The sequence below is a fragment of the Alligator sinensis genome, unplaced genomic scaffold (genome assembly GCF_000455745.1).
Source record: "Alligator sinensis unplaced genomic scaffold, ASM45574v1 scaffold235_1, whole genome shotgun sequence".
Lineage (NCBI taxonomy): Eukaryota > Metazoa > Chordata > Crocodylia > Alligatoridae > Alligator > Alligator sinensis.
This window is the reverse complement of record NW_005842042.1, coordinates 2317844-2334925: the sequence shown is the minus strand read 5'-3', so window position 1 is coordinate 2334925 and position 17082 is coordinate 2317844. Positions and strand designations below refer to the sequence as shown.

At 46.0% G+C, this 17082-nt stretch overlaps 1 protein-coding gene across 2 annotated transcripts; it reads left to right on the top strand.

Moving 5' to 3' along the window:
* Positions 1-3028: 3028 nt before the first annotated feature.
* On the top strand, positions 3029-11780 carry FUT7 (fucosyltransferase 7). 2 transcript variants are annotated; one of them, XM_025203063.1, is made up of 2 exons: positions 3029-3072; positions 10390-11780. In XM_025203063.1, the coding sequence occupies exon 2, from the start codon at positions 10395-10397 to the stop codon at positions 11490-11492; it is 1098 nt and encodes a 365-aa protein (XP_025058848.1). In that variant the 5' UTR covers positions 3029-3072; positions 10390-10394; the 3' UTR covers positions 11493-11780. The 2 variants fall into 2 exon arrangements, with proteins under 2 accessions (XP_025058848.1, XP_014374970.2); XM_014519484.2 differs by lacking the exon at positions 3029-3072 and adding an exon at positions 3718-3849.
* The last annotated feature ends 5302 nt before the right edge of the window (positions 11781-17082 follow it).

Below are 17082 nucleotides of genomic sequence, written 5' to 3'. Positions count from 1 at the left end.
GCTAGATGTGCCCCAGAAAAGGAGCTGGTTAGGTATGAGTGAGAAGGAAAAAACAGCCTGTGCCACCCTCGCCCAGGCACTGCAGTTTCAAGATTAATCAATGGGGTGTGGAAAAAGCCTGGCATCCTGTTTTCAACCACATGGCAAGATGACACCTTTGGTGGTATTGGGGGGTGATGCATCAGCCCTGAGACTGTTCACATGTATCCACATAGGACTGAGGCAGGAGACTGGGGAAAGGCTGTGTGACAGCTCCTGCAGAGCTTCTTCCCAGGACTCATTCCAGTCTGACACAAAGCCACCATTTCCACCCCCCTCCTCTGCACCCCTCAATGGAATTTGGAAGGAAACATCTTCATTTTGCCTGAAAATCCTCCAGTTCCTTGCAGGGAATTTCCAGTTATTCAAACAGTACGGTTTGGATCTGGAATCAACACTGCTCCTTGCACCTCTCAGGTTGGTTTGCTCTACACACAAAAAACACATGCCATTTTGGTACAACTAAAAGAACTAAAAGCTCTGTTTTAAACCAGAGCAATGCCCATCCTTTCTCATCTCATCTCTAAATACCCTTTCAAAAATGTCCCATGGAAATATAGAACTCAAGGTTAGCTGAGATCAAAATCCTGCAAGTCCTGTCAATGCACCAAGTCCACATGGGTGGCTGCTCTCAGCAGTCACTCCTCAGCTAGCAAACTCCCTTATAAGAGCCCAAGTCAGGAAATCTTTTGGAAACACTGTTAGACCTTCCTATTTGGGCAAGCAGTTAGCAAACAAAGCTAGGCTGGGTGTAGGGCTTTCTGTTTTATGTTGATACTCCAGGTGCTTTCAACCTGTTTTTATTCCCTTGTACATTCTCCTGTTTTATAAGTTATTTATGTTTATTTATCTATCTATTCGTTATTTATTTATATATCTATTATTATAAATATGATGCATAGAACTGACATTGTCACACAGAGTCATATTTTCTGGAAATTGTTTCACACAATGAATTTCATCTAGCTGCAGCAGCTGCCCAACCATCACCTTCTCCCTGCTGTGGTGAGGTGTAGGATGGAGAGATGCCCTGTCACTCTGGCAGAAGGGTGAAGCCCATTTGGAGTAATTATGCTCCAGAATAAAGCAGTTCCTAGGTCCTCACGTGACCCCCGTACAGCAGGGGGGAACAATCCTTTCTCAGCTTTACTAGTGTAGAATAGTACATAGTGGGACTCTGGAGCTCTGGGTCCTATTCCCAGCTCTGCCACTAACTGTCTGACCTTGGACAAGACTCTGTTTGCCCAAGATCAGACAGCCCTATTCCATGCCTCAGTTTGCCCACCTATAAATGGGGGAAAAGGGGAGCTTATTTCTTTGTAAAGGGCTTTGAAACCTGGTGATAAAAAGTACCATGTTACCTGGGTAAACAAGGTTCTTTGGGTAAATGTGATATCTTTTATTAGACAAACTAAATAGTTGGAAAAATGGTTCTTTGCAAGGTTTTGGGCAAAAACACCCTTCTTCAGACACAGGGAGAGTCATCTGGTGTTTTGTGTTCTCCTGGATGGAATGGAAGCCAATATGCAAAATGCAGGTCTGTGAAAATACAAATGTGTGGGAGGGAGGATCAGAGGAAATGGGAGATAATAGGTGTGAGACAGGTAAGTGAGGGGGAGGAGGAGAAGGGACTATTGACCTGGTGATAGAATATAGTTGGTAAATGTAGAGAGGTTACCTGGGGTTATCAGATGTCAGGCAAGTTATAAAGTGTCATAAACCCAATGTCTATATTTTGCCCACGATTTTTTGTGTCCGGTAGATTTATGAAGTGAAGTTCGTAGGCTCATCTACAAAAGGTGCTTGTAAATTCTCTTTGAGGATTAGAACTGAGAGACTGGAGAGAGACCAGTTGTCTTGTGAGAAGTGTGCACCCACAGGTAATTGGGTATGTTTATCTTTGATAGATGTTTGGTGTGCATTCGTTCTGGTACACAGTTGTTCTTTGGTTTCTCCCAGATATTTTCCATCAGGACACTTAGCATACTGGATGAGATATATTACATTTCTGGAGATGCAGGTGTAAGATCCAGGAATGGTGATGGTTCTGTTTTGACCCAAAATACACCAAACAAATCCAGACCATGCTGGGACAAGAAATGTAAAACCTGCCAACATATCCCCACCACTCCCACTATAGCTACATTTTACCAGCTACGTTCTATCACCAGGTCAACATTCTCCACACCTATGGGCTCCCATTCCCTCTGATCCTCACTGCCACACATTTGCATTTTCACAGACCTGCATTTTGCATATTGGCTTCTACTCCATCCAGGAGAACACAAAACAAAAGTAGACCCTCCCTATACCCGAAGAAGGGTGTTTGTGCCCCAAATCTTGCAAAAAAAACCTAAACAATTTTCCAACTATTTAGTTGGTCTAATAAAAGATATCACATTTACCCAAAGAACTTTGTCTGCCTATGTCCTTACACCAACACAGCTACAATGAACACCCCTGAAACATGAAAGATATTACCTGGGTATTGTTTATTACCATCATTATCCAGAAACTCTGCTGCTCTGAGAAGATGAAGATCAGACTATGACTATCTGTTGAAGCCTATAAAAGGACAAGACAATAGCAAAATGCAGCAGGCTCATTGCAGACAAACTGCACATACCCAACTCAGGAAGTCAAGCCACTCCTCAAGAAAGGGTTCCCCCTCCTCCAAATAAGATAACACTGCCTGTTATGCACTCAACATCAGTGAGCCCCTCTCAGGCAGCAGGGTACTTAGAGGCAGATCATAGTTGAGATGAGATCTCCCACTGATTTCCTGACCCAGAATCAGCACTGGTGCCTGCCCTTATCAAATCCCCCTGCAAGAGATATAGCAGCAGTGAAAGCGTTACCATGTGGTGCCACTCAAACTTCCTGAAGCACTAAAGAGATCATGGTTGTCTTCCAAAGAACCCCAGTATCTGGATCCTGCTACAGTCCAGTTTGCATCATGCAAGTCCTCTCCCCGGCCCTGCTGCCTGCCCCTCTTTCTGAAGAAGTGATGGGAGCAGCAACTCTGTGACCACAGTAAGAAGCAGTGTTGAAAGTGGTGTGTAAAGGGGTTTGTGTCCCCCTCTGCATCTTTATGAGGGAGAAAGAAAGGGACCTAGAAAGTTTATCCCCGTATTGAGGAATTGCCTGGAAGGCTCTACAGGGCTGGAAGGCTGTGGAGTGTGCTTAGCTGAGAGTGGAAAGGGTTGTCTTGGGCACTGAAACCCTCAAGTCCTCAATTCAGAGCTGGGACAGCAGCTGGTCCAGATCATCTTTCAAGCCAGCCAAGAGCTGGCCCATGACATATTTTTAAAAAGGGAGAATGCTCCTCCACCCACACTTCAGAAACGGCTAGGTGGGCAGGAGTGAAAAAGCTGAAGTTGTATACAGATAAATCAGCAGCACACAGCCCAGAGAAGGATTTCCTCTTTCTCTAAAACATCGTTTGAGAAAGAGAAGCAAAGAGGCTTCTTATTTCAGCTCCTGTTCTCTTGCTGTCAATCCATCCTGCTGCCGCTCAGACTCAGAGCTGGCATCTAAGTTAGTGGAAATATGCTGGGGGTTGAGGGAAGTACTGGGGGTTGGAGGAGGTGCTGGGAGAACAAAGACAAACTCTTCAAAACAGCAGCTAAAAGAAGGGAGAAGAAAGTTTGTGGGAGGGGGAAAAGAAGGTGAAACCACAAAAAAGCAGAAGCTATAAAGTGACCATAGTCACTGCTCAGAGTGTCGCCTGGGGCTGGGTTCTGCAGCTCTGCTGAGCCGGCAAGGGGGAAAAGAAGGAATAACCATCCAGGATGCACTGCTGAACACAAGGTAGGTCTTGAGTTCATGCCAGTGCTTGTTATCAAGCAATGCTAGAGTCACAGCTGAAACACTGCAGTCAAACAAACAGATGTCAGGGCTTTGGAGACTCAGGGGGTTAGAGGCTGTCTTCCTTGTAAAGTTATGGTAGATCCTGTTGACCTGATAGGGTCTCTCCCCTGCTGGGCTCATGCTGGCAGGCTGCCAGTGCCTAGCACTACATTAAATGAGATCACCCTGTAGTGCAATTTTAATAGAAGAGAATGCACATTGCAGCTTAGCGGTGACATTTTCTAATTGGACCTTTTAAAAAGAAAGTTTTATTTGTGGTTTTTTATTTCAATCTTAGGATAAAAAGACAAAATGAGAAGCAGGAATTGGAAACACCAGCATTTGGCTTTTGAGATAAGCAATCCTTATTGTCTAAGGACTAGCAGGGTCTTGGACAGGGATGAGATGACATGTCTCCATCCCTGCTTTTGGGAAGCTTGGCCAGCATGGGCTAAGCTTCCAAGCATGATTTCAATTTGTTGGTCCAACTTCTGAGCAGCTAAAGCAGACACCTACTCAGCCAGGATCAGGGAGTTGTGACTTAAGGATCTGACCCAGTGACAGAGCTCCCAGCTCTCACCTCCTCAGATTGTAAGCTTTGCTGACCCCAGTTCCAGGTAGCACAATGAACAGTGCTAACTCGGAATGAGAAAGGAAGGGCTGGGAGATGGAAAGTGATGGTAGCAGCTTCTCTCCCAAGCTAGGGAGACAATCCAAAGCTGTCCTAGTGGCCTTTAAAAGATGTGTTCCATATCAATCAGAAAGGATGAAAAAGCAAACATCTGAAAGGGGCTCTAAGTGACTTACATAGGACTTGGAAGGAGCCTCCTGGGGCATTGAGTCAAGTGCCTCCAATCTGAATCGCAATTTAGTCACTTAGAACTAAGTTACTTAAGGATTTTTTAAACTCATTTACCCTGCAAAGCTTGATTTCCCAGGATATTCAGCACCTTGGGTGCATATTGGCTGCTGAAAACCTGCCCTTGATTGTTGGTGCTTGAGCACTTAGAAAATGGGCTATGAGCCCTTTTGAAAAATCTGGTCCTCACATGGGCAAAGTTTAAACTAATTTAACATGCCAGAAGCTGCAGATGGGAAGAGATTTAGCAAAACCTAGGGAACATTTAAGAATAAGTGTTCAGCACAAGTACAGAAACCCACTCAGACATTGCCAAGGAATAGAAGCCCAGCCACTTCCTGCTGCCACCTTTATTTTTATTCCAGATCCCATTGCATTTTATCGCTGTAATTCCAGGAGGCTGGACATGTAGGTGTATTTTATGGAATGAACTCTTAGAGGATAGGATGGGAGACCATGGGGCTTTCTGTACAGTTAAGCAAATCACAGATGTGCTTGGCAAATTCTGAATTCTAAGTGCTTGTCTAGACAGGCAGCAAGTGCTTTCAGCACGGCGGAAGAGTGAAATGCCAAATGTGAAGGGAAATGAGCTATACTGGTATGAGGCCTTTTTCTATTAGTACAACTACATCCTCACTAGGCATGGTTCTGGCCAGGGTGGATAAAAATTAACAATTTATTTTTAAATTTAAAAAGTTGTTTTTTTTTTTATTTAAACCATGTTTTATTTAATCATACATTTTTATTCTTTTTGTTAAGATGCTTTAATAAAATAAACATATAAAGAATGTTTATACTCTATAGATTAGTTTACTCTATAGATTAGTAAAGATTAAAGAAAACCGCTCTACCCAGTGGGACTCGGTGCTCAGTTGGACTATATTAGGGGTCCAATCTTATGGGGTTCCTAGAGGCTCCTCTATAGATTAGTAAAGATTAAAGAAAACCGCTCTACCCAGTGGGACTCGGTGCTCAGTTTACTTTAGAAGATCCCATTAAGCATCCCTGTGATGCTTAGTTTCAGCTCTCAAACTGTGGATTTGTGTCTCCGGAGATCAAAGGCAGACAAGGTTCTTTAGGTAGATATGATATCTTTTATTAGACCAACTAAATAGTTGGAAAAATTATTTGTTGCCAGCTTTTGGGCACAAACACCATTTTTCAGGCATAGGGAGAATGTGTTGTCTTCAGAGATAACATCCTTGTTAACAGCAGTATAGGGAGATGAGATAACTGACCTAATTACCCAGCCAGCCCTATGATGTCTGCAAGTTTGTGTATACAGTGTCAAGCCCTTGCCTTTCTGTAAAAGTGCAAAGTTTCAAGAAGTTAAATGAATACAGGATTGTTGGGAGTGAAGTAAATCTGGGAAAGGAGGAAGAGTCTGGGATAAATGCAAGGAGGGAAGGGCAGTAGAAACAGAAGACAAACCGTTTCTCTTCCTCTGAGAAATCCCCAGATATGTCTACATATTTCATGGAAAACAAAGTCTATTAAAGACACCTCACTAAGGCTGTGAAGTTAAGCGCTCAGAGGCTGGGAATGCTAGAATTATGTTTGCTATCAGGCTAAATTTGCTTCCCATTCTGCAGAAGCATAATGGAGCCAGTATTTAACTAGACCACTACATACCAGTGAGTCCAGAGGCCCTTGCCTCATTCACTGTGGTCATACACTGGTGGCTTGAAGCTCTAGAAAAGCAAGGAGCACTATGTTGAGCCCTGTTGGTGAAGGGCATAACAGCATAGCTAACTACCTCATTAGCCACTCAGTCATGAGAAGAAGCTATTGCCAAGCGACTCTGAGAGTGGGTTGATTTAGTGTAGTCATTCTAATAACCTGGTTTCCCCTTCTCTCCCCAAATAAAAGTTTCTTAATTTTAAAACCTTGGATTTATTGTTTGTGTGCACGGGCAGGGGGAGTGGGGAGGAGCGGCACTGCTTTCCACAAGCACAAAGACAATGTAGTTTCACTTCCCAGGTTTGTGAGTGGGAGGCAGAGACTTTTTCAGCAGAAACACTGAGATAATTATACCTGTCCCTTTGTACTGCTAACTCACAGAGTAAATAGTGATCACTGAATGAGCAGCTACTCAATGTTTTATCATAGAAAATGAAAGTTGGAAGGGACCTAAGGAGGTCATCTAGTCCAACCCTCTGCTCAAAGCAGGACCATCCCCAACTAGATCAGTCCAGCCAGGGTTTTGTCAAGCCAAGCATTAAAAACTTCCAAGGATGGAGATTCTACCACCTCTCTGGCCTATTCCAGTGCTTCATCACACTCCTAGTGAGAAAGTGTTTCCTAATATTCAACCTAAATTCCCTTGTTGCAACTTGAAACTGTTGCTCCTTGTTCTGTCATCTGCACCACTGAGAAAAGTCTAGCTCCATCTTTGGAACCCCCCTTCAGGTAGTTGAAGGCTGCTATCAAATCCCACCTCGGTCTTCTCTTCTGCAAACTAAATAACCCCAGTTCCCTCAGCCTCTCCTCAGAAGTCATATGCCCCAGCCCCCTAACCATTTTCGTTGCCCTTCACTGGACTCGCCCATTTGTCCACATCCTTTCTATATTGGGGGTCCAAAACTGAACACAGTACTCCAGATGTGGCCTTACCAGTGTTGAATAGAAGGGAATAATTACTTCCTTCAATCTGCTGGCAAAGCTTCTACTAATGCAGCCCAGTATGCAGTTAGCCTTCTTGGCATAAAAAGGGCACACTGTGCTTTCTCCCCATTGGTCAGCGTGGGGGACTTTATGCCACTCAGAACTTACTCTGGAGACAGAATTATGAATTTCCTCCCACTTTTCTACAGTCCTTATGAGATAAAAGTCTGAGGGCTTCACAGTACCTAATGAATTTTATAAGTCTCTCCTGGAGAGAAAGGAGTGGTATTATCCCCCATTTACAGATGGAGAACTGAGGCCCAGAGAGATTATAGTCAAACCCTAACATGCCTCACTATGGAGGGCTCAATTTCCAATGCCCATGATGTTTCAGAACACCTAGCACGTAATACTTGATCTGTTTAATGCATAGCACCCATCGACTCTGACTGCAGCTGCAAGTGCTCAGCACTACGGCAAGTCAGACCCTAGGCAAAGGCATCTCACCTTCGGCATCCAGAGGGTGAGGAATGCACAGTGAGTGACCACCTGAGAACAGTTTGGTTTTTCAGTGTCTTAACCAGCATCACACACTTTTTTCTATGTTCCTTTTGAGCAAACAGTCCGAGGGCTTCACAGTTATTGATTCATTTCACAAATCCCACCTTGAGCTGGAGTGGCATTGTTGTGGTCACAGGGCCTTCTTTTCTTTTCTCACTGTCCCTGCTGCACAAACATGTCAAGTGACCTACAGTTTCCTTCTGATTCACCCTCAAAGTACTGCCTGCTGTATGTACCGCTGTAGGCGAGGCAGGGGTCCTGTGGGAAAAACATTACAAAATGTAAAGACCATACCTCATTGCAGATGACAGGGGTGATGAATGAAGGCTGCATGAGAAAGCAGAATTCTGGCATTTCCAGCTTTTGAATGCTTGGTTTTGCAGCCCCAATAACAGCCTCCTAACATAGCGGTATTCATTTGTGATTTTCTGTGTTAAAGCAGCAAACTGATAATAGACAAATGACATTGGGTGGCATCATGTGTCCTCCCTAGGGTGCATATCATCAGAGTTGGCATCTAGAAGCCCAGCATACATATCTTTGCCATTTGAGCTAAAGTATTAACTGGTAGCAGTAATAGGTTGCCAGCTTGTTTGCAGGCCAGCACTGGAGGGAGGCTAGATGCATACCTTGCAAGTAGGTGTCATAGAGCATCTATACAAGTGCTTTGGGGGGAGGGGACACTTTAATTAGAGTGGCTCTGAGAGCTGCTCTAATTAAAGCACCCACAGCATCACATGTATTCAGTGTCCTGCACTTCAGAATGGTACAACAAGCTTTAGTCAAAACCCCCCCGCTGACACTTTGAAATGTGGGGATGCTGAATACACGTGACGCGGAGGCTGCTGGAGTGTGCTAATTAGCACGCTCCAGCAGACTCACAGCAGACTTGATTAATCAAGTTGGCTCCAACACATGCCAATTAGCACAGGTCGGATCAGAGCCGAGGTCTGTCGCGTGTATAGGTACCCATAGGCACTTGCAGACAGTCAAGGAACATTGTGACTCAAGGATCTTGGCTTCCCATCCAGCTCTGAAGAAAAGTGCTCTCTAGCTGGCACATACTCTTTTGCCCATGTTTCCTCACTCCCTTTCCCCCACTCTTCCCTACCTCATCTCAGTCCATTTTTTTTTCCATCATAATCAGGCTTCTCTCAACCAAGTTTGGAACTATCAAGGTCACAGGCCCGGGTACAAGGATCCTGGGTCTGTGCCCAGCTCCATCACTGATATGCACCATTACCTTAGATAAGATTTTTTCCACTCTTTATATTTGCATTTCCCCCTGTTGTGCATGCCAGCATCATGGGCTGCTCATCCAGCATGGGTAAAGTGCATAGAGATCACCACGTGTAAAGGGGTGTGCGAGTACTCATTGGGGGTGGCACAGGTGTGTTCCCAAAATCACTGCTTTACCTTGAAGGGTGATGAGTGTTGGGGCTGCTGTGTGCAGAATTAACCAAATATGAGGTTAAATAGTCTGACCTGAAGGTCAAAACAACAGCCAAGGTCAAAAGCTGCCTCTGACTCTGGGTGCTCTGCTTGAGACAACCAGCTCTGAAGTACAGAGGTTTTGCCTGCCTGCAGCACCTCCCCTCAACTCAGAAAGCCTTTGCAGCAGCACAACATCCCCCAAACCAGCTCTGCAGCTAGACCCCTGCTCAAAGGTCGCTTGCAATAATAGCATCAGCTACGGTGTGGTTTCTACCAGGTCACCCTTGGGGATTTTCATGGGGAGGCTGCAGGCAGGAAGGATCAGACCGGTGGGGGTGGGGGAGGGGGAGAGAGGAGAGGTGGTTTCCTGTGGCGCTCAGGCCAGGGCTGTTGTAGAAGAACCATGAGCTTTGAAGCTGGACAGAAACTGCACAGGAGACTCAGGTGCTGTAGACCATCCCCTGGGCCCAGCTACCAGGTCTATAGAGTGTACGGCTCAACCAGGCACTGCCACGTCCACTGTGTGCCACTCAACCCCCAAGCAACACAGCGATGAAACCAGCTCTATACATGGCAGTGTCTCTAGTGCTCAAACCTCCCGTCTCAGCTCCTAGACTGCAGCCCCCCTCTCCTTCCCCTGGGCATTGCCCAGTCTCTTCCTTTGAGTCTGAAGTGCCACCCAGCTCTAACCTCCCCCTCCCCCAAAGTCTCATTCCCCTAGGCAGGGCCCCCTCGAAGCAGCACCAGGCTGTGGCAGTGTGGTTGGCTGCCTTCAGAATGCACCAAAAGTCCTGCAAGCCCAGTTACAAACATCACTGCCCACATACAGCAGATAATGCACGGACTCCAGCTGCATTCATACCATTGGCACTTCTCTCCTTCCACCCTAACTTGGAAGCACAGTTGTTTTCCCAATAACCCACTGAATTTCCTCCCACCCCACTGAAATGCTTAGACACCTGCACCTTAAGACAAGGGCACTGTGGAAGGTACACTGTTATACTCTGGGGGTTAGTTTTGATCAACCATTTTCTCTATCCCAGGGGATATGAAGCCAAAAACCTGCACAAGAAGAAAAATCAACCAACCCAGCCCCAGCTTGGGCCACCAGGTGCTGTTAGTGATGCAATTTTCCAGTGTGCCTAGTCTGAAGACCTTAGTCACTGCAGGGCTATTTGCAACCACTCTCTGGAATTTAAAATCCTTCATTTACCACTTTGAGATGCCTGCCAAAGTCCCCACATCCATTGCACCACTGACACTCTTGGTCTGGGATTGGCCCTTCCATCAGACTCTGAACCTTAGTGGTGACATCTGTGCAGACCTCTACAGCATTCAGGGTTGCCAGCTGACTGATGACCGTGGGCTCTTTGACCGGGCAGATGTTGTCGTGTTCCATCACCAGGAGCTGCAGCGGGGCAGGGCCAATTTTCCCAAGGAAAGAAGTATTCCTTTACAAAAATGGGTGTGGGTGACCCTTGAGTCCCCCCCACACACTCGGGCAATGGCTGGCTGGAAGGATATCTTCAATTGGGTCATGACATACAGACAAGACTCTGACATCTTCATTCCATATGGGGAGCTCATGCTCCACTCATCAACTAGTGTGAACATCCCAGACAAGACTGGTTTGGTGTCCTGGGTCATTAGCAACTACCACCATAGCCAGAAAAGAGCACAGGTCTACAAAAATCTGTCCAGACACCTCCACGTGGACATATTTGGGAAGGCCAGTAAGAAGCCACTGTGTGAGACCTGCCTCTTAGCCACCACTTCCCAATACAAGTTCTACCTGGCCTTTGAGAACTCCATCCACCAGGACTACATCACTGAGAAGCTGTGGAGAAATGCCTTGCTAGCTGGTACAGTGCCCGTGGTGCTGGGGCCTCCCAGAGCCAACTATGAGAAGTTCATCCCTGCAGATTCCTTCATTCATGTTGAGGACTTTGGGTCCATGCAGGAGCTGGCCAGCTTTATTAAGAGCATGAATGCCAGCCGCTACAGACAGTTCTTTGAGTGGAAGAAGACGCACAAGGTGAAGCTCTATGAGGACTGGAGAGAACGGTTCTGTACCATCTGCACCAGGTACCACACCCTGCCAAAAGAAAAACTCTACCCTGACCTGGAAAACTGGTTCAGGACTTGAAAAGATGAGACTAGTCCAAAATGAGTCTCCTCAGCCACATGCAGTCTATATGGAGAAACCAGGCTGTCTGCAGGGGCAGAAAGTGATCAACTGATTTGCCTCGAATAGCTGGTCACCAGAACAGCAGGCTGGGATTTAGGAGTCCTTACCTCTACTCCTAGTCCTGTGACCTGCTCTAGCTGTATCCCTTCTCTCAACTACTGTAAAATGGGATCAAAATACTAACACACTCCACACAGGGGCATTGAGAGAGCTGAACTAGTTGTTACAAGGAAAATACATGGTGCTACACAATGGTGTGGTGTGATGCAGTTCTGTGGGCTGGAGTTCTGGGATGACCAGGAGAGGGCACTGGGCTGTGGTAGGACCGGGAGTAAGGCTTTGCTTCCCTTTGCACCGCAACAATAAGGGGGCACAAGAGTGATGTCCAGGGGATGGGGCAACTCTCCTTCCTCTGCACTGTTTTAGTTTTGATGCAAAGGACACCAGCAAGGACTGGTGGAAGAGACCTCAGCCCCTGACGACAATTAACACTCTACTGCTTTCAGATCCCCTTCTGGCACCAGCCAGATCCCAGCTGCAGAGGTGGGCTGGAGACAACTCCTGGCTGGAATCCTGCGATGGGGTTTGATGGCAAAGTTCCCTGCCTGGGATGCTTCAACCATTTCACTCTGCCTGGAAAGGCAGGCTATGCACTCTAGTCAGAGGGAAGCCTCGCTCTCCATTGTACTCTTCTCTCAGAAGGTACAGAGGGGCTCACAGAGGAGCTTGCCACAGTAGAGGGAGAGCTGCTCTGAGAGCAAGAACAGGAGGCCCAGTGAAGTTTCCTGCCTCACCGCATCTGTAGTCAGTGTCATTAGTAATTATGCGGATGTGGGGGCACTGTAAGAGCTGCACGGTGAGGGATGGAGGAAGGGACACAAGGTTCTCAAGAACAATCACAGCCTATTCAATACTGGAGTCACCTCATAGGAAGACGGTTGTGGTTTTTCACTTCTCATACAGCACTCACATTTCTGGCATGAAGACGTTGAGGCTGGTTTCATTCTGAAGAGGCTCCCTGAGCTTTGTAGCAGGCCACACTGCCAATGGCTGATCCGTGTCACAACGTCTCGGGAAGGAGTTGCTTTATGGGAAGCAACAGGAACACCAGATCCCAATGGCAGATCTCAACAGGGAGTGAGCAGCCCACCGGACAGTAGGGCTGAGGTTTGCAAAGCAGTTTGAGTCAGACACATGGTAGAATAAAAAAGTAGAGCAGGAAAGGACCCTGGGAGGCCATCTAGTTGATCCAACTCCCTGACTGAGGCAGGAACATCCCTATGCAAACCATCCTATACAAGTGTGCATGAACAGTCCTCTCTCTCAGCCACTGGACACGCTTCCCCAACACACCAAGAGCACCCTTACCTGCCACAGGTAAAGCAGGGGGTGAGAGCACAGTCAATGATTTGTTGCTTCAAGGACAGAAAGCAGCCTGTTAAAATACAATGTAGAGATCCAAGGAAGGGGGCCACAGCCACTGCTATAGAGGAAGAGCAAACCTTCCTCTGCCCTCTCCCTATGCCAATATGACTGTGGGTAAAATTCCTTCCCAATCTCAAGTGTGGTGATCAGTCTGACCCAGAGAAGAGTGAGACCCTTGAATATTGCTCATGGGAGGAGAGGGAGCAGTATTATCTCTATTTTACAGACAGACAATATCAAGACCTGGAGAGATTAAGATAGAGAAAAAAAATCCATAATTCAGAGGTTGAGAAGCCTTGGACTTGGTGTTTCAGAGCACCTAATGTTATACAGTACTTGCATGGCACCCACTGACTTCAGCTGCGAGTGCTCAGCACTTCTGCAAAAAAACCAAACCTCGGTGTCTCCGGGCACCCTGAAAATGAACCTGTGCACTGAGTGAACAGTTTTGTTGAAGCAATTTGCTCAGCACCAGTTAAAGACTATGATACAGGCTGGGGTAGAATTCAGTTCTCAGGGAAGGTATCAGACGTCATCCTTCATCTTTCTGTGGTCCTTGACTTACTCTCTACTTTCCAAGCTCAACAACAAATAGGCAGGCTATAGAAAAAAATCTCCTTCAGTACCCAAGCCGGATTCATCCATAAAGCATTAATCAATGAATGGGGCAGAGGTCCCATGAGAAACATAGCATGTGATCCTGGAATAAAAAGACTGTATCATAAAGCATAAACACAAGAGGCTTTGTTTAGGTTGCACAAATACTCTTAATGTGAGTATTTGCTAACTTTTGAGTACTGCATTTCTTTCTATGTGAGCATAAACAGATGGTTCAAGGCAGGAACAGTTCTAAACAGCAGAAAACAGGGTCTTAACTTGTAAAATATTGGACAATACAATCTGCAGGCACACCTAACACTTCATTTCTGGCCACATTAGATCCACTTAGCTTCTGTGTCCTTGGTTATGTATGGGTAAAATAGGAACATCACCTCTACCTCCCAAGAAGGGGCGTTCTGAGGCTGTATTCAATAATGCCTGTAAATACTCTTAGATGCTCAGATGCAAGTTACATAAACTATAAAAAGGAGCCCTTTTACCTCGTTCTTGGAAATCTCTTTTGTCAGTTGCCTGAACACTCCCCAGAGCACAGCCAACAGCACATTAGCACTGATTGTGATAATACAAATTAAGTAATATAGCCACATACAGGCCAAGGCCTTTGGGAGCTGACAAACATTAGGAAGAAGGTAGTAGTGACCATCACAAGAAATTCTTCCTCTTCTGCTGGGCTATGAATCACAGAGACAGCTTTATCTGAAAGCATGAGACATCTGTGTTATCACAGCCCATACCATGTGAGGATCACACTCCCTATCGGAACAGCTAACACCCATCACTGATCCTCCTCCGCTGTTATGGTCACCACCATTATCTGGGCGACTAAAAAGAGATTAGACTTTTCTGTTAAGCAAGCAGATAAGCTTTTCCTTGAAAGGCATTTGAGAAGGACAGATGCTTCCCATGCTACATACATTCACAACCAAACTTGTTGTGCTCACCTGGAATTTAAGCAAACTCAGCTTTGAACCAAACCAGTCAATACTAGACAACACGATGCATAACGGGTGGGTAGTTTGTTTATGAGAATCTGAACAGCGCTTGGAAATCACACATACAGCTTTAGCTCAAACACAGAAGCCAGGGTGAAAACCCTGGCTAAAAACAGAACCCAAGGCCGGTGTCATCATAACCATGGCAACATCTTGGCCAAAACTTCAGGTGTGGAACCGCACGCCCCCAGAGCTAAAAGCTCAAGCTCTTTAGCTGGGGCCATAATTGGTGCATCTCCCCCGCAAGCCACGCAGAAGGTGACAGTTAACACATTCTGCAGTGTGTTACACCTGCACCAAAGAGCCTGAATAGTACCGTATTCGTCTCTGTTGAAAGGAACTTTGTAGGCGAGCCACATGAAGACTCTGGTCTGTAAGACAGCTCAAAGGACCCTGAGTTTCCAGCCACAAGATCTCCCAAGCACACTAGACCCTGCATTAGACCCTGCCACTGTTGGCCACCAGACTACCTCCAACTTGCCTTTTACACTGGTACATCAAGTACCGTTCAACCCTCTCCCAGTTCCCCTCCATATGTGTTTCAGTGCTGGTGGAGCTTTCAACTGCTCTGCTCTTCCATTCAAGCTATTTCCTTTCAATTTATCTTTATTCCTGGAAGCACAATACCTAGGAAAACCCTGGGGTCAGAGGGATTAACTGCATAAGAGACCATAGTGATTCAGCTGTTCCCCAAGCTTGTGTCTGCAGCTAAACCACTTAGACTCAGGTCCTGTTATGACAACCAGTTTACTAAGGTGTGAATTAAGAGAAAGAATCAGCTCAGTTAGCAACCAGTGCAAACGTTGAGTTGAAAGCTTAGCAAGAATACAGGGAGTGGCCAACCTCAAGGTATCAGCATCCTTCCGAGCAGCTTTCTGCACATGCCATTTTTCCTACCTTTAAAATAAGCTTGCTGAATGCTAATAACACCACCCCCTTCTCTACTGCAGACACTCTCCAGAGCACTGCATAAAAATAATTGTGGGTAGAGACATTATTAAAACTTAGCAATGGGACTGGAGAGGTGACAAGGAAATGCCATCATGTCTGAGGCCATTATATTCTGCTGATCCATTTCCTTCCTCTTGCTCCAAACGATCACATACTTTTTTGCTTTGCTGCTTTCCTTGAAATCTTGTGCAATATTTCTGTGTATTGCTAAAACACCAGTTGGGTTCAAACCTAGATGTCAATCTTTTTTGCAAAGGAGAGGTAGTTAGGCATGATAGTCTGACATTAGGCAGAAGGCAAGGCAAGGGGGTTTATAGACTAACTTGTTTGAGTTAATCTATAAGGTGCCACCCTGCCCTGCCTTCTTTGTAAATGCTATATACCCTCTCAATGCTTTTGAACTAGGTACTCATCAAAGCAAGGAGCAGTGTGGTCTACAGAGAATAATTATAGGCTATTATATCCACTCTTTCTGCCTCTCCTTCTCCACTTCAAACCCTTTGCTGTGTCCATTTGGATGGTGCAGCCTTTGGGGATAAGCCTGTGATTGTATGCAGCCTGGCACAAGAGGCCTTTGATCCTGGCCAGGGCTTCAAGGGGCTAGTGTAACATAAACACAGAAGATAGGAACAAGTGTAGTGAAGCCTCATTGAGCAGTTCAACACCAAAGATGCACCAACTGACAGTCAGTGGCTAGAACTGCAAATGTGTCGCCAATTATACCACACAGGAAAAGTAGAGAGAGACCTGCTGCCCAGAGCCACTTGTGCCTCCACATGAGGAGCTATTATAAACAAGAGAAACCTCAAGGAGCTATTATGCACAATTTGCTATAATACCTGGGGTGTTGCTCCCTTTTGAGGCAACACTTCTGTAGTCCCTGCTGTCTTCAATAGGCCTATTTGCATGAGAAGTGCTCAACAGGCAGGGTGGGTCACAGCCTGCCCCTTGAAGAGCTAAACATGCCCATAGGAGTGAGTCTAGCTTTCAGAAACAGCTGCATGTGGCTGCTGTGCATAGGGCTGGATCCAGATCATTTCACACCAGCTGAATAGCACTGCTCTAACTTGGTTCCCTTGGCGTTCCTGGATCTGCTTTCACAGAAAGCTCTTGCCTATGTATGTGGAGAAGGAGTTTAGGACCAGACCCCCTCATAAATGGGGCTGTTCTGTTGCACCTCCAAAGTCAACGTTTTACCGATACCTTTCAGCAGTCACATGGTTTGAACAAGAAGTAGGGCTGAAAGGAGCTCTCTCATAGGAAGGGACTAGAAATCAGAGGTTTCCTTGAAGATATAAAGGTCTTACAATGAAAACAAAGTGCTTAGTATGTATGTGGTTTCACTTTGGTTAAAAGCCTTCACGCTTTCAGATGGCACACAACAGATACTCCCTTCCGCCCAGAAACCAAACTTGAGGAGAAACACTGGGAACTCACAAAGTCAGAGACTCACAAGGTCTGCCAGGACCCTCAACATTTGGCTTCACTTCAAAACATTAAGTGCTTTGTAGCAGGACACAGTCTTGCTGCTCCATGGGCTGCAGGGCAGGCTGTCTGGG

What these genes read in the sequence shown, in the direction of transcription:
- FUT7 (XM_025203063.1), top strand. Translation starts at nt 10,395, where the DNA reads ATGAAGCCAAAAACCTGCACAAGAAGAAAAATCAACCAACCCAGCCCC.